Below are 18,159 nucleotides of genomic sequence, written 5' to 3' on the forward strand. Positions count from 1 at the left end.
TTTTAAAATTAGTTAAAAAGTAAATGTAATATAAAAATGCAATGCATCTGATAAAAAAAAGTTCACATCCAACAGCTACAGAAAGTAAACCCTTCTGAATTAGCTTCCACTCCATTCCCAAACCCCATGATATTTTATTTTCTTAATTTAAGGGATTAGAGTTGAGCTCCTACATTGAGAGAAAGCAATCTTTAATATCAGTGAAAGAGCTGATCAGAAAATGAGGCAATAAATAAGGAGATCATATTTCTTTATTACATATATGAAGTATAAAAAACTTAACAGAGCAATATATATAAATTTTTTGCTAGTCCACAGGACCTCAGGAAAAAAATATGTTCTGAATGTGAAGTTAATCTTATGGCACTGTGGTTCACGTTTTATATATTCAAGTACAGAAGAAATGGTATATATAGTGGTTATGATGGATACAGAAGATGAATAATAATGAAAAACTATAATTTGGTGAACTATCACATACATTGTGTCCAAAAATGAGTGAACAGAATGACCAAATACTGTTAATAAAGACAAGGAGGAAACTGTCTCAATATTCAGGTTTAAATACTAAACACAAAAAACAAATTCTGTGTCTACAATAATCTTTGAAGTGTATACAAGTGCATTGCAAATAAATGGGCTTTTTACAATTTAAAGTCCATTTCCTCTTTATCCAAGCATTTTCTATACTTAGGACTCCTTTCTCTTATTTTAGAATCTCTTCTTGTTTAGTTTTTTTATTTTTCAAAGTTTCATCATTGCTGGTATCTGTGGAATCTAACCTCTAGCCCAAAGCTGAGACTTCATGCAAACATATTCTCCTTTCAGGTTGCATCTTCACATAGTTTCTCTAAGTGTTCAAGGTTAAAGAGTACAACTTTCTGAATGTGGTCACTTTTTTCCACACATAGTGGCAGTGCTTCTGTTTCAGCAGGTTTTCATACACGCCTTTTTCTCTTTTTTTCCTGTCAACAGCAGTCTCCAAACTTTCACAACACAAGTGGTAGGTAGTAAAGTGCTTTATACAATGAAATACTATATACATGTGGAGAGGATCCATTTAACACCCCACAGACCAAAGTTCACACACATCACACAAGAGAAGGCTCTTTTTAAGAAACACCTTTTCTGATAGTAGGGTTGGGAATTCCTTAAAATCTCATTAATTACTTCAAGTAGCACAAATGTAAGTAACATATCTGAAGATGGGAAAAGTCCTTGTTAGGTGCATTGGCCTTAACAGATTACTGCTAAATATCATATTGCTATTAAAATATCCTTAATAGTTATGAATTTCAGAATCAGTCTCATAGAAAATAGGTATCAGTGTTAGGATTTTTCATTCTTCTTTATGAAACAAACTGTATTTAAACATGGGCCCAAAAGAGATACATTAGATAAGGTCCATGCATTGGAACATTTCTATATATTTTGGCACTTAAAAAAATTTCCAGTTTCATTTTTGAGGTCTCCTTTCCATTAAGTCTGTCTTTTGTACATAGAGATGTGCCATTAAGTGCTATAAACCCTTACTGTTACTTGCACTCTCTTTTCAAAATATCCATGACTTTTCTTCCAAGAGATGGTTTCCAGTGCTGGACAAAACTTTTCATATTCACGACTAGTTTGCCTGTTCTTACATCCTCGTGTCCTGCTACAAGGTACTCCAAACCTAAAAGAGAACAATGTTAGGGGCTATGCAGTATCAAAATTTATGGAAGGGAGAGATATGATTTTAGTAGTTTTATATATACATGGTTCAAGGTTTTATCAATTCACAGTTGAAATAGGGAGTCACAAGCAATAATTTGGTAAATATTTGTTAAGTGCCAAATGCTTTAAATGTATTATCTTATTTAACCTTAAAAATAACCCTTTGAAGTAAGTATCACTTTTCTTCTTTCCTCATTTTACAAATGAGGACACTGAGGCTTGGCAAGATTAAGAAACAGTGTTTGCCAGCCCTGTCTGATGGTAGAAGTTTTACTCTTTGCTATATACCACTCTCCATGCTATAAATCAATAGTTCTTGAGGACTCACTATATATGGTAGTGTACATTAAGGAGGATTTTATAAAAGTGAAACAACCATTTGGGAAAACATATTGAAAGAAAGAGAAGCCCTGGTGGCTCAGCAGTAAAGAATCCACCTGCAACGCAAGAGATGCGTGCAGATGTGGGTTCGATCCCTCGGTTGGGAAGATTCCCTGGAGAAGGAAATGGCAACCCATTCCAGTATTCTTGCCTGGAAAATCTCATGGGCAGAGAGGAGCCTGGTGGGGTACAGTCCATGGGATCATAGAGTCAGACACGACTGAGCAACTGAACAACAACATTGGAAGAGAAGCATGGACTATACAAAACAGCACATATCTCTTAGATAAAGTGTTTTTGGAATATAGAATGTTTCTTTGTCATACTTTTAAAAAATGATGAGACTTGACAAGACCTACTGCTGATTTTATAATTCAAAATTCTTTTCAGGCTTCAAGTAAAATTGTTTGGCTAATAAAGAAAACCAAAAGGACAATTTCATTATCTATACATTAGTAAATAGAAATATGATTATCTCCCTCAGTAGATGTCTTTAGTAATATCAATATTGGTATTGTGAAACAGTTTTCTGTAATATTATAGGGTAGAACAAATAAGTAATTACATTTATAAAATAAAACTGTCCAATATAAGATAAAGAGACATATACTTTAAAACTCAAATTAAAGGAAAACACGAGATATTAAAATTCAATTGAAAATATCTATTTAAACTCTTTGATTATATATATATAGTCTTGTTCATTCGCTGAAGTGAAAGTAAAAGTGCTAGTCTCTCAGTCCTGTCTGGCTGTTAGCGACCCCATGGACTGTAGCCCACCAGGCTCCTTTGTCCATGAATTCTCCAGACAAGAATACTATAGTGGGTTTCCATTTCCTTCTCCAGGGGATATTCCCAACCCAGGGATCAAACTCAGGTCTCCTGCATTGCAGGAAGATTCTTTACTGTCTGAGCCACCAGGGAAGCCCCATTTCATTCTCTGAAATGTTTTTTTTGTTGTTGTTGTTGTTATGTATACTTGTAGCTTATTTTATTTTCTAATCTTTTTTTTTTTTTACTTTATTTTATTTTACAATACTGTATTGGTTTTGCCATACATTGACATGAATCTGCCACGGGTGTACATGAGTTCCCAATCCTGAAACCCCCCCTCCCACCTCCCACCCCATATCATCTCTCTGGATCATCCCCGTGCATGAAATGGTTTTTAAAAATGTCATTCTAATGGTAAGGATTACCTATTACAAACATAATGTGGTCTCTAATAACAGGTATCACCAAAAACAACACAAAACAAAGCTTCTTGAAGAAATGCTTTTTCCAAGGCTGAAATATACAAGTACACATGGGACTTATTATGCTAAAAAGGCTCATGGGAATCATTTTAAAAGGGCACAGTAAAGGAATCAGTAAAGGAGGGTTATAACTTGCCAAAGTTATGATAATTTGAGCACCAAGAACATAGTAATTGTGTGCTAACATACCAAATCAACAAAAATCCATAATTCCAAGATACTCAAAAAAGAGAAATCCAGAGAGAAATTAACTTGCCATCTTGAGATAGCTGTTAAAACCATTCCTTACTTTGGAAATTGGTGATTAAAGGAAACAATTTAGCCTTTATCCTGCTTTTATAATAGGAACTATATTTCATGGTAACCTAATAACCCACCATGGGAGAGAAAGTCCTGCTACAGAATAACTCATGTAATAAATGAAGGGAATTAGACAAAATTAGAAAAAACATTTCTCAAACACTAATTAAATTATTCATCCAAGAAGGGATTGCCAATTGGGTGACAAAATCATGAAGTGAATAGTTGATGGGGAACTGGATGTTTGCATAGTGACTAAATAACTCACACTCATTGTTTCCTAGTCTCAAAAGGGAAAACAAAACTCCCCAATGAAGAGATCAGACTGTTCAGTTAGAGCAACCCAGAAGTTTAGACCCGTGATGGTGGGTCATCCAGGTACTATATATTTTGTGATGTGATTTAACATGAAACAACACAACAATGTCTATAATAAGTGCTAGCCAAAATGTTTATCTTGAGCCTATCAAGATAGACTGTAGAGATTATAAGAAAAATAGGAAGTAGAGAGACAAGCTAAATGACACTACAAAGAACCAACCAAATACAGAAGGCAGGATAATCTACAGAACACTTGGCCTATTTTTTTCAACAATAATTTCTAAAACACTAAAAAGAAACTCATCATAAATCAAAGATATTTGAGGGACTTAAAAACTAGATACAATTTGTGATTCTGGATTGAATACTGGCAAGGACAAGCCCTAAACAGCATTTTGGGATCAGTTGGGAAATTGGAATATGATCTCAGTATTAGAATATATGAAAATAAACTAAAATTTAAGGTAAAGATCATTAACTAACTAAAGTAGGCTGCAGAATGAAGTGTATATTATGATTTCATTTTGGTTAAAAATATAATGTATACATATATAGAGAAATATCTGGAAGGATTCACACTAGGATGTTAACAGAGACGATCTTTGGAGGACAGAAGTGTAAAATTTAAAAATTTCCCTTAAATTTCTATAATGTACACATGTTGCTTCTATAATAATAAAAAAGGTTATTTAAATTATTAAAAGAAATCAAGATTTTAAAAGAAATTAAGTCTAGGACTTAAAAGCTCTAAGTCCTAAACTTAAAAATAGCTATGATGATATTTTCCAAAAAAAAAAAGGAGAGAGACAAAAAAAAAGGAAGATAATGACATAGGTTTCAAACACCAGAGAGCAGAAATTTAAGGTGGATTATAAGGTATTTGAATTCTTTAAAGGGTAACCTTAGCTTCTCTATGAAAAAGAATCCCAGTATTTTATCAACAGACTAGTTGAAACATAATGGTTGTGATATTGTTTGTATCATCCCTAAAATAATAATATCCTCTTTAAAAATACAACAAATAATTTTTAGGAAACTTCCAGTGTTAAGTCTAGTATTTTGATGAATTTACTTTGAAAGTATAAATAAAACAAATATTATAAGGGTTTACCATTATGTCAAAGTATAAATATAAACTAATGAAAATGATGCTGAATAAATCTGTAAATTATGGAACAGCATCATACCAAAAGTTAGCATGAAAAATAACTTTCTCTGTTGTATCACTTATTAGCATTTACATTTAATTTTGATATCTCTTTGCTTTTGACATCTACCTTGCTGCAAGTTTGAGGGCACAAAGCTCACTTTGTATCCACAGAAAAAGAAAATACAGTATTTTAGTGCTAGTCTTGACATTCTAAAATATTCAATAGGTGAATGAGTAAATATATGCATGAAAGTAAGAATGAATGAATTTTTAGGGATGCCAACTAGATTACTCCTTTTCAAAAGTAGCAAAGGAAACAAGTTGGCGTGTAAGGTTTCAGTGTTTTCTTATCAGCTTTCTTTGGCCTTAGCTATTAAACTTGTAAAAATAGAAAAACAAAGTGAAAGAGTATCTGGTTTTGCTTTGGCAAAGTCTTTTCATCAAAGTGAATAAACATGTTTTCAAGAATTCTTTGAATAATTGTGCTTATGTTTTCAATTGTGATGAACTCAGTTGGTTCTTTTACTCTGTTTGGCAGAAACCTGATTAGGAAGTATAGTTTACTTCCTGGAGGGTGGCGCAGATGGTCAAAGCTTTTGTTTTAAATGTCTTACTAAAAAACTGAGTGGATATCTTTTTTTTTTTTTTTCGTTTGCCGGTTTAGTCAAAAGTGCTTCTAGGAAGAGCCCCTATGCAGAGAACACTGGGAAATAGAACTTAAGACTCAGTCTCCAGTATTCAAAATCCAAGATTCTGATTAGTTCATTCTTTGGAAACATATTTTAAAATGTCTTTAAAATTTTCCTTATTAAAATTTAGATTAATTTAAATAAAATATGAAGAGCTATAAAAAGGGTGTGAGAGGTTAGTCAACAAAGTCAACAGTTATATCATTGTTTAAGTTGGGGGATATTTTATTGATAGTTTTTCTCTCTCTCACTCAGTTATGTTTCTCTCAAATTTATTAACCAAAGACCATAAATGATTTCTTAATGTAACTGTGCTTTCCTGGACTTAACTTTGAAAAGAATCAGATCCAGAACACAAATTATGCACCTGTTTCAGCAGTGTTATTAAGACACAAATGGCAACTTTGTAAACAGGGAAGTACAGAAGATTTAAAAAATATATTATTTGTTTTGCTAGAATTCATTATTTGTGTACAGCAGTACTATTATCTGGGAAATAATGGTAGATCCTGGACACAGTATGGTCAAAAATCTAAATCCCATCCTCAAATTTAGTGAGAGAGATAGATAAATAAGCAGATTATGACACAATGTAAAGAGTGTGCTTATAAGGTAAACGGATCAGAATCCCATGCTTGCTTGCCTGCCTCTGTGTCTGCCATATTATTTTAAGGTGTAAATTTCCCTCCATTCTAAGTTTCTCTAAGATTCTGTAGTTTCGCTGCTGTTTGTTTATTTTTACTGTTCTTGATCTGAAACCAGAATGATCATTTAATGAAAAAGATGATGACAACTTGAGAGTTGTTTTCTATCCAGAAGAAACAGATGCTTCCCATGCAATAGTAAAAATGAATTCAATACTATTTGCACAGATGGAATTTTGCCTTTGAATTTCCTTTGAGAGCAAGTTCTAACCAGGGCATTGTAATAGGACCTAGCTTTCCAGTACAGTATTAGTGGCAGAGGAATTCATGAAAATGTTTTCCTTGCTACTGCCACTGGAATCAATCTGAGACTTCTCTTCAAGACAGAAAATATTAAATTGCTGGATTTTAAAATATTTTACTTTTATAGAGCATGTGAAAGAAAAAAAAATTTTTTTGATACCAGTTCAAAGAATTCCGTTTGGACTTTCCCCAGAATTCAGATGGTGAAAAGGAGAGATGCTTTTGCTGAGTTTATTTAGATTGTGACTCAGAGAATGTAAGACAAGCAGCAAATCAGCAGAGACAAGGTAGGGATCAAGCTAGTAACGTCTAATGCTCACCAGGATTGAGGATTGGACAAGTGCAGCCTCTGTTAGTCCATGATTCTGGATACAGTGTTCGCTTTCCTCGTAAGATTTTCAGTTTGGTGGATTTTAAGACTTTTTTAATCTTCACGTTGACCTCAGCATGAGATCCTTTATCATGAGCCGATAAGATCTTTATTTTTAGCACTGTAGGAACACAATTCCAAAAGTAAAAATGAATAGAATTTCATACTACTCTTTGAACAACTTAGATATGCATTTCAGAGTATAATGGAAATGTGAACTAGTGATTATAATGTGGAAATATGCTTTAAAAATCATTAGGGATTAAGAGGTATACATTTCTATATATAAAATAAGTTACAATGATGTATTATACAATACAGGGAATATAGCCAATATTTTATAATAACTGCAAATGGAATATAACCTTTAAAAATTGTGAATCACTAGTTGTACTCCTGAAACATATAATATTATATATTAACTATAAATCTCAATAAAAGAAAATCATTAGGCTCATTGATTTTACACTAACTTCATCCAATGTATCTATATTAACTATCCTCTTCCTTCTTAGACATTTTCAACTGTTACTTCTTTCCATATCACTATGTTAAGAGAACATCAACCATTTGTCTACTGCAAATAAATCTTAAGCACATTCAGCTATCAAATTTGAAAAGAAAAAAGATGCACAGAAAGTAGAATTGTTATCCTGGCTTTTATTTAGATTCTGACTATATTATACTCTATGGCCAGCTTTGTGTAATGTTATGACAAGGAGCAAAACGTTATTGCAAGAACATATTTTACATAGTCTAAAGAGATTAAATATTATTGGTTACTTTTCTTCCCTGGTGTAAAATTCAAGCTGACTGGGATTAGGAAGCTGTCCTGTGTGATGGCAGAGCTCCAGTTACATGATTCTATTATACTCTTCCATTTATGAAATGGATGTGGATAGGGATTATGTATATTTTGGGCTGTATAAGTTATGGAATAATAAAAGACTCAGACACTAGTCAATGATATGTCGGCAAGATAAGGCATCTTTAATATACTGAAAGTGAAAGTGTTAGTTGCTCAGTCATGTCCAATTCTTTGCAACCCCATGGACTATAGGGACTGTAGCCCACCAGGCTCCTTTGTGCATGGAATTCTCCAGGCAAGAATACTGGAGCAGGTTGCCATTTCCTTCTCCAGGGGATCTTTCCAACCCAGAGATTGAACCAGGGTCTCCAGCATAGTGGGCCAATTCTTTACCATCTGAGCTACCTATACTTAATAATAAGAATAAAACCATTTAGAATTTAAAGATAGTAACAGTCTTTACTTAGGGCAATGACATTTTCCTTTGTCCATACACTTTATTTTCTGGGTATTTGAAAGTTAGAGGAGTAGACAGAGATGGCAGGGAAAAGAGTCAGGCAGAGAGCTATATATTTCCAGTATATTTCTCCTTCCCTCCTACCACCTACTGAGCATCTAGAATGTGCAAGGAAATGTGCTGTGTGGTTTTCAAAAATCTCATTTCATGGGGAAGATGGCATCATCCCTGTTTTACAGATGAAGAAGTTTGGAGATGTTAAGCTACCTACCCAATAAACCAGAAATAAAACCCACATACTGAATCCAAAGCCTGAGCTTTTAATCACTGTGAATACACTGCTTTAAACTGATTTCTGCTTAGCAGTAGTACTGGCCAAGGAGTCATTTAAGTGGCTAGAGACTTTCCTTTTAGACTAATAAAACAAGAATCATTCATAGGAAAGGATTACATGTCAAGATTTTGTTGTTGTCTGCCTCTTTTCCACATAGTAGGATAACCTTGCTTTTGCTCTGAAAGCCTCCTACTCTCACTAAGACATTCAAAGCCATCTCTATTAGGAAAATCTAGGTCAAGACCAGAATACTGTATTTACAACTGTTACATAAGACTAATGCTTTGATTGGTTGAGAATGTCATAAACCAGGCCACTCATTTCCTTCAAAACTCTTTGTACAGGTAGTTTGAATAGATCCTTGGAAGCACTCACGGACTTCAGACTCACCATATGAGTATTTCATTCCACAGAATGCCTTGGAGTTTCCTAACACCTGTTCCTTACATTCACATTTACCTGAAGAAAGTAAATGAACATGGTGTTAGTAATTTGGAAACAAAGTAAAAAAAAAAAAAAATCAGCAAGTAAATCCAAGTGGCATAACCTTTTAAGACTTGAGTGATTTGTACAATATAATCCATAAGAAACCATGAAAAGTCACTTAAAAGAAAACTATTTTAATTGAGTTAGTTATCATCCAACAAAGTATTGACCTAAGAGAAATATAGAAAAGTAGAAACAATGATATATTTTAATGCTTGTAACTGATGTAGATGTGTACAGAGATGTGGGAAACATTGACAGATTAGTTCTAGCTAAAGTTTCTTGAGAAATCAGAGCACAAGATTTGCAAGTTGAAAATCATAGTGGGATTAAATAGTGGGAAAGATAAATTAAAGGAGCTTAAAATGAGCTGTTGTGATTTGTTCAATAATACTGCTTATCTTCTAAACAAAGCAGAGGATTGCTCATGCAGAAATTGCAGCAACCTGAGTGGATACCTCATGGCCTTTGATGATTCTACCAAAGTAGGAGACTATGGTAACTACCATGTTAATTGAACTCCAAATGCTAAATGAGCTACAAAAGCCTAATTGAATTCCTAATGCTAAATGAACTCCAAAACCTATTTGAGCTCCAAATGGCATATCTTTCCCAAAAAATTATTTATTTATTTATTTGGCTGTACTGGGTCTTTTTTCAAAGTTGGCTTAAATCTCAACATTCAGAAAATGAAGATCATGGCATCTGGTCCCATCATTTCATGGCAAATAGATGGGAAAACAATGGAAACAGTAACTATTCTGGGGGGCTCCAAAATCACTGCAGATGGTGATTGCAGCCATGAAATTAAAAGACACTTGCTCCTTGGAAGAAAAGCTATGACCAACCTAGACAGCATATTAAAAAGCAGAGATATTACTTTGCCAACTAAGGTCCGTCTAGTCAAAGCTATGGTTTTTCCAGTAGTCATGTGTGGGAGAGTTGGACTATAAAGAAAGCTGAGCGCCGAAGAATAGATGCTTTTGGACTGTGGTGTTGGAGAAGACTCTTGAGAGTCCCTTGGACTTCAAGGAGATCCAACCAGTCCATCCTAAAGGAAATCAGTCCTGAATATTCATTGGAAGGACCGATGCTGAAGCTGAAACTCCAATACTTTGGCCACCTGATGCAAAGAACTGACTCATTTGAAAAGACCTGATGCTGGGAAAGATTGAAGGCAGGACGAGAAGTGAACAACAGAGGATGAGATGGTTGGATGACATCAGTGACTCAATGGACGTGAGTTTGAGTAAACTCTGGGAGTTTGTGATGGACAGCGAGGCCTGGTGTGCTGCAGTCCATGGGGTCACAAAAAGTTAGACACAATTGAGTAACCAAACTGAACTGGGTTTAGTTGCAACACATAGGATCTTTGCTGGGGCATGTGGGATCTTTCAGTTACAGCATGTGAACTCAGTTGTGGCATGTGGGACCTAGTTCCCTGACCAGGGATCAAACCTGGGCCCACTGCATTGGGAGCACAGAACCTTAGCCACTGGACCACCAGGGAAGTGCCCTCCCCGCCACCAATGGCATATCTTATTCCTCAGTGTAATGCTCTTCTCTTTAGTCCTTCAGCCTATAAGAACATGAGTGGGGAGGGACAACATAGGGGTAGAGGAGTGGGAGGTACAACCTATTGAGTGTAAGAGAGGCTCAAGGATGTATTGTACAACATGGGGAATATAGTGAATATTGTGTAATAATTGTGAATGGAAAGTAACCTTTAAAAATTGTATGAAAATAAAACAGGGGGAAAAAGAAAAAAAATTTTTTAAAGAACATGAATAGGTCTGTTATTTGAAAACCTTTTCTTGGCTGCTTTCCAATACTCCCTTTTCATATGCTAAGAAATCAGACATTAAAATTTGAATAAATCTTTCTTGATTAGGCCTCAGCCCAGATGTGTTTTCTTAATAGAAATCTGGAAGAGGAGGAAAACCTATTTAGTTATACTGGGTTGTTAGAATGTTTCAAAAAAGAGGTATTATTTATAGTTCTGTTGTACTAGTTAAAGCCAGTTAAGTGAAATTTTCATCTGATGTTCTCCATCTCACAAGACGTGGTAGAAATTAAGAGTATCTTCATGTAGTGCATTATATTCCTAGTTATGGAAACATGGCAGGTAAATAGATAGGTAAACAAAGTTGGAGAATTTGAAAAACCATTAGAAAAATAGAAGAAATCTTTCAAAAGCAATTGTTCAAACATAGAATTCAGACTAAGTAGCATTAAGGCACAAAATTAATGGGAAAGATTTTTCCTTTTCAAATGCTGAAAAGATAGATAAAACAACTTCATATTATCTAATCTTTCATACCTTCTTTCCGGTTGTAAACTAAAGTGACACCAATTAAGAAAATGATCTTAAGATTGTTAAGTGAAAAAAAATCATGATACAAAATTGCTGATATCGAGTGTTTCTCATATTTGAGTTCTTGATTCTTGAAAGGTCCATAATTCTCTGTGAGAATGCATTAAAACTGTGGTTTCTTAACTCTGCTCCAGCCACACTTGCCTCTTTGCTGTTTCTTAAATATGCCAGGCCTAGGCTTCCCAGCGGAGAAGGCAATGGCACCCCACTCCAGTACTCTTGCCTGGAAAATACTATGGACGGAGGAGCCTGGTAGGCTGCAGTCCATGGGGTCTCTAAGAGTCGGATACGACTGAGGGACTTCCCTTTCATTTTTCAGTTTCATGCATTGGAGAAGGAAATGGCAACCCACTCCAGTGTTCTTGCCTGGAGAATCCCAGGGACGGCAGAGCCTGGTGGGCTGCCGTCCATGGGGTCGCACAGAGTGGGACACGACTGAAGTGACTTAGCAGCAGCAACAGCAGCAGCAGCAGGCTTCCCTGGTGGCGCTAGTGGTAAAGAACTGCCTGCGAATGCAGGAGACACAAGAAACTTGGGTTTGATTCCTGAGTTGGGGAGATCCCCTGGAGGAGGGCATGGCACTCCAGCATTCTTGCCTGGAGAAATCCCATCGACAGAGAAGCCTGATGGGCTACAGTCCCTAGAGTTGCAAAGAGTCAGACACTGAAGCGACTGAGCTGGCACGCACACACAGTCTCACCTCAGGGCTGCTGTACTTGCTTTATCTCCTGCCTAAATTCCTTCCTCTTTTATCTGTATAGCTCATTCCCTTACTTTCTTCACCCTATTTAGAAGTATGTCCCTCTCAAGTCCTTCTTTTCCTCCATCCCGGCTTTGTTTTTCTATTATACTAAACATCATTAAATATTTCATTTATTTATTAGCTGTCTTCCTCTGCATGAATTTAAGCTCCTTAGAGCTTGAGATTTTTGTCTGTTCAATTACTCTATTTACAGCACTGGCACATAGCATAGGCTACTCAATAAGTATCTGCTAAAAGAATGAGTTTATAAAGAACACCTACAAATTCATAAGAAAACTACAAATAGGAAATTCACAGAAAAAGAAGCCTGAATGTCCCAGAAGTCATGAAAAATTACTAATCAGGAAAATGAAATTAAAATGGCAAGCTCCCATTTCACACCCTTCAGATTGGGAAAAATTTAGAGGTTTGATAACATTAATTTTAGAAGTCCAATAAATATTAACTGAGTTAAACTGCCTGAGTGAATGAGTTATGATAGTGCTTGGCCCTTTGTATATGCTGTATAGATATTTGCGAAATACAAAGTATTTGTGAGGATGAACAACAGGATGTCATATTTTGATGGTGGAATACAAATGGATACAACCACTTGAGAGAGCTATTTGGCAGTAAATGATAAATTTGACAGTAAGCACTCTTGCGACCCAACAAAATTCCAGTTGAGCTATTTCAAATCCTAGAAGATGATGCTGTCAAAGTGCTGCACTCAATATGCCAGCAAATCTGGAAAACTCAGCAGTGGTCACAGGACTGGAAAAGGTCAGTTTTCATTCCAATCCCAAAGAAAGGCAATGCTAAAGAATGCTCAAACTACTGCACAATTGCACTCATCTCACACGCTAGCAAAGTAATGCTCAAAATTCTCCAAGCCAGGCTTCAACAGTACATGAACTGTGAACTGCCAGATGCTCAAGCTGGTTTTAGAAAAGGCAGAGGAACCAGAGATCAAATTGTCAACATCTGTCGGGTCACAAAAAAACCAAGAGAGTTCCAGAAAAGCATCTATTTCTGCATTATTGATTATATCAAAGCCTTTGACTGTTCGGATCACAACAAACTGTGGAAAATTATTAAAGAAATGGGAATACCAGACCACCTGACCTGCCTCTTGAGAAATCTGTATGCAGGTCAGGAAGCAACATTTAGAACTGGACATGGAACAACAGACTGGTTCCAAATCGCGAAAGGAGGATGTCAAGGCTGTATATTGTCACCCTGCTTTTTTAACTTATATGCAGAGTACATCAGGAGAAACGCTGGGCTGGATGAAGAACAAGCTGGAATCAAGACTGCCAGGAAAAATATCAATAACCTCAGACATGCAGATGATACCACCCTTATGGCAGAAAGTGAAGAAGAACTAAAGAGCCTCTTGATGAAAGTGAAAGAGGAAAGTGAAAAAGTTGGCTTAAAACTCAACATTCAGAAAACAAAGATCATGACATCTCATCCCATCACTTCATGGCAAATAGATAGGGAAACAGTGGAAACAGTGAGAGACTTTATTTTGGGGGGCTCCAAAATCACTGCAGATGGTGAGTGTTGCCATGAAATTAAAAGACACTTGCTCCTTGGAAGAAAAGTTATGACCAACCTAGACAGCATATTAAAACGGAGAGACATTACTTTGCCAACAAAGGTCTGTCTAGTCAAAGCTATGGTTTTTCCATTAGTCATGTATGGATGTGAGAGTTGGACCATAAAGAAGGCTGAGCATTGAAGAATTGATGCTTTTGAACTGTAGTGTTGGAGAAAACTCTTGAGAGTCCCTTGGACTTCAAGGAGATCCAACCAGTCCATCCTAAAGGAAATCAGTCCTGAATATTCATTAGAAGGACTGATGCTGAAGCTGAAGCTCCAATACTTTGGCCACCTGATGCAAAGAACTGACTCATTTGAAAAGACCCTGATTCTGGGAAAGATTGAAGGCAGGAGGAGAAGGGGATGACAGAGGATGAGATGATTGGATGGCATCACCGACTCAATGGACATAAGTCTGAGTAAACTCTGGCAGTTGGTGATGGACAGGGAGGCCTGGCGAGCTGCAGTCCATGGGATCGTGAAGAGTCAGCCATGACTGAGCGACTGAACTGAACACTTGAGACCCAACAAAATGAGGTTCTATCCTAGAACAGGGATCAGATAATAAACATTATAGACTTTGTGAGCCACAGGGAAAAATTAAAGATGTTATGTAGGCATTTATGTAACCACTTAAAGGGTAACTGTTCAAACCTTAAAGCAGTTAGCTTTCAGTTCAGTTCAGTCACTCAGTCGTGTCCGACTCTGCGACCACATGAATTGCAGCACACCAGGCCTCCCTGTCCACCACCAACTCCCAGAGTTCACTCAAACTCATGTCCATCGAGTCAGTGATGCTATCCAGCCATCTCATCCTCTGTCATCTCCTTCTCCTCCTACCCCCAATCCCTCCCAGCAACAGAGTCTTTTCCAATGAGTCAACTCTTCTCATGAGGTGGCCAAAGTACTGGAGTTTCAGCTTTAGCATCATTCCTTCCAAACAACACCCAGGGCTGATCTCCTTTAGAATGGACTGGTTGGATCTCCTTGCAGTAAAAGGGACTCTCAAGAGTCTTCTCCAACACCACAGTTCAAAAGCATCAATTCTTCAGTGCTCAGCTTTCTTCACAGTCCAACTCTCACATCCATACATGACCTCTGGAAAAACCATAGCCTTGACTAGATGGACCTTTGTTGGCAAAGTAATGTCTCTGCTTTTATCTAGGTTGGTCATAACTTTCCTTCCAAGGAGTAAGCGTCTTTTAATTTCATGGCTGCAGTCACCATCTGCAGTGATTTTGGAGCCCCAAAGAATAAAGTCTGAGGTTTCCACTGTTTCCCGATCTATTTCCCACGAAGTGATGAAGCTTTCGCCTGCAGAAAAGTATAAGGCATGCTAGATTTGGCCTGAGGGCTGTAGTTTGCCTGATCTAGTGAAACTCCTTCTCAAGTACACAATATAACATATGTAGGAAAACATTCATTGTAGCACTGAATGTAATAGTAGAAAATTGGAAATTGGTGATAACCTAAATGGCAAACAATGGGAGAATAAAAATGGATAAATCTAAAAAAATGAACACATTTAAGTAAAAATAATTTTAAGAGGTAGGTAAGTTATCATGTACATAAGATTTTTAAAATATTATATAATATACTAATTATATACTAATTACATAATATACTAATTTTATTTACTATGAAAGTGAAAGTGAAGTCGCTCAGTTGTGTCCGACTCTTTGCGACCCCATAGACTGTAGCCTATCAGGCTCCTCAGTCCATGGAATTTTCCAGGCATGAGTACTGGAGTGGGTTGCCATTTCTCCATGGGATCTTCCCAACCAGGGATCAAACCCGGGTCTCCTGCATTGCAGGCTGATGCTTTACCATCTGAGCCACCAAGGAAGCTCACTGTTTACTATATATATAGTAAAATAGTAAAAATATGAAAGTGAATGGTGAACACCAAAATTCAGGTTAGTGGTTATTCTGTGGCATAAGAAAGGCTAATTGAGTTTGTAGATTGGTACACTTAGGGCTTCAAATGTATCTGTAATATCTTATAATTTAAATGAAAATATGGCTTCCCAGGTGGCACTAGTGGTAAAGAACCCATCTGCCAATCCAGGAGACACAAGAGATGTGAGTTCAATCCCTAAGTCAGGAAGATCCCCCAGAGGAGGACATGGCAGCCCACTCTAGTATTCTTGCTTGGAGAATCCCTGGTGGGCTAAGTCTATAGGGTGGCAAAAAGTTGGACACAACTGAAGTGACTTAGCACATAATTATTGCAAAATTAAGATTTGATAGTATTACAAGGTGTTCATATGGGTGTTCACATCACAGTTTTGGTGTTTGTAATGTTTAATAATAAAAATATTTTAAAACTTAAGTTTTATTTGGATGATTTGGTGATCACTTTACAGCCAAATGCTGACAAGATTTTTTGTCCACATTTGTATTTTTGATAAAAGTAAGTTGGTGCTAAATAGAAACACTTGATTTTCTATGAGAAAAGAATACAGACAGGATGAACCCAGAAATTATGTATTCACACCAGTATTACAGCATGCTCCTCAAATGACACAGCAGATAAATATCACAGCAAAACTGAATCAGAAGAGTAGTATAGACTTGATAAGCTCAAAGAATCATCTTTATGTAGTAAACATTTGACTTCAGTAAAAATAATTTTTCATATTCAATTAATGTTGTTAATATGAATTTTATTAGTTTTATTTGGCTTATATTTAGTTTATAAAATTACTTTTGTTTTAGAGTTGTAACGAAGCTATAAACATAAGGCATTCATAGCTAGTTTTTGCTTTGTACATACTGAGTTACACTAAGTCTATAAGAATATTTTTCCTTTAGATGGATCTGTACATTTCCATCAAAACAGTATATTTTAGAGAGAAGGAAACACACCAAAGTAATAAGAGTGGGATAGTGAGATTTGGGTATTTTTTTTTACTGTGATATTTTGTGTTTTCCAATTTTTTTACTCTAACTATATATTATAGTTTTTTCTACTATATTATTCTACCAGCAAGAAAATTTAAAAAGCTTGTTTTATATTTAATAGTTTTATACTTATGGGGTTCACTACCTGGTTAACCTCAGAACTAAAGCATTCCCCTTATAAGATCCAAAATCTGTTCTCTGATTTGTCATGGATCACTGCTACTCAAGACCAGACCCAGAAATATCATCTCCAATTATACCTCTTGTCCCACCTGAATGTCGAAGTGCAGAAAATCCTTGCTCATCCTTCCACTCCCAGGTTGGCTCACTCTTGTTGTGCATGGAATGGAAGTCAGGAACTTCATGATACCAGTCTATGTCTGTGCTGCTAATAAAATAGAAAATGATGAAGAACGTATTAAGGAATTTCTTAGAACTTAAATGAAATGATATAGAGATTTAAACCTTGTCAAAAATCCCAGGGATGGGGGAGCCTGGTAGGCTGCCGTCTATGGGGTCACACAGAGTCGGACACGACTGAAGTGACTTAGCAGCAGCAGCAGCAGCAAACCTTGTCAGCTATCTTCCTATCTTTTCACTTTTCAGAAATAAATAGTATCATAAAGGGCCTGTTGTTAAAAAGAATAATTCATCTTGCAAAATGAACGAGACCATCTCTAGAATCTTGCAAGCACAATTTACTTGACTCTGCAATTTGACAAAAATTCTTTAAAGAGATGTGAAACTACATCTTTGCTCCTCCAGTGGCATGAAATTTTCCAGATCACCATCAGATTTTCAAAAGAATCTGAAAGACGCAGAGACGAGAGCAAGGGCCATGCTTGTTCACCTGCTGAGGCAGTCTCCTGTATGAGGGTCGCAGCTCCCCGCACAGTCACAAGGCCGGCAGCCGTAGTCTCCGAAGCCCCAGTACCCCACCATACACCTCTCACAATGTGGCCCTGCCACCCCAGGCTTGCAAGGGCAGTCACCATTGCTGGGGTCACAGAAGGTCACCGAGCTGAAAGGAAGGACAGCTGATCCAACTGGATGACAGGAACACACTACAACAGAGAAGACACAGAAGCACCAATGAGTGAACCGGTTACCTGCAGAGACTGGTCCCCAACTGTTTCCTCTCACCACACAGCATCTCTGAGGCTCCTCCTTTACCCACTTCATGTATGCTCAGCGAGTGAAAGCTAATTAAACTGCAGATAAGAAGACATCATCAGAGAAGCACATCTGCTGCTAAACCACCTAATTTATCATAAAATTAAAGGCATTAACATGAATGGCTTTTTGTCTGGCATGATAAGGAT

The 18,159-nt window shown here is 36.6% G+C and overlaps 1 protein-coding gene and 1 non-coding gene across 2 annotated transcripts in view; both read right to left on the minus strand.

The window, feature by feature from the left end:
* Positions 1-262: 262 nt before the first annotated feature.
* NTN4 (netrin 4) overlaps positions 263-18,159 on the minus strand; it is a 129,569-nt gene continuing 111,672 nt past the window's right edge. The window contains exons 6-10 of the mRNA XM_052640357.1: positions 17,688-17,901; positions 17,098-17,225; positions 9,117-9,185; positions 7,078-7,248; positions 263-1,672 (exon numbers count right to left, since the gene is read on the minus strand). Of these exons, the coding sequence (XP_052496317.1) occupies positions 1,536-1,672; positions 7,078-7,248; positions 9,117-9,185; positions 17,098-17,225; positions 17,688-17,901 (719 nt within the window). The 3' untranslated portion in view covers positions 263-1,535. The remainder of the gene's footprint in view (positions 1,673-7,077; positions 7,249-9,116; positions 9,186-17,097; positions 17,226-17,687; positions 17,902-18,159) is intronic.
* Positions 10,650-10,722, minus strand: TRNAG-CCC (transfer RNA glycine (anticodon CCC)). Its single transcript has one exon. It is a non-coding gene; the product is annotated as a tRNA-Gly (tRNA).

This window comes from Budorcas taxicolor, chromosome 5 (assembly GCF_023091745.1).
Source record: "Budorcas taxicolor isolate Tak-1 chromosome 5, Takin1.1, whole genome shotgun sequence".
Taxonomy (NCBI): Eukaryota; Metazoa; Chordata; class Mammalia; order Artiodactyla; family Bovidae; genus Budorcas; species Budorcas taxicolor.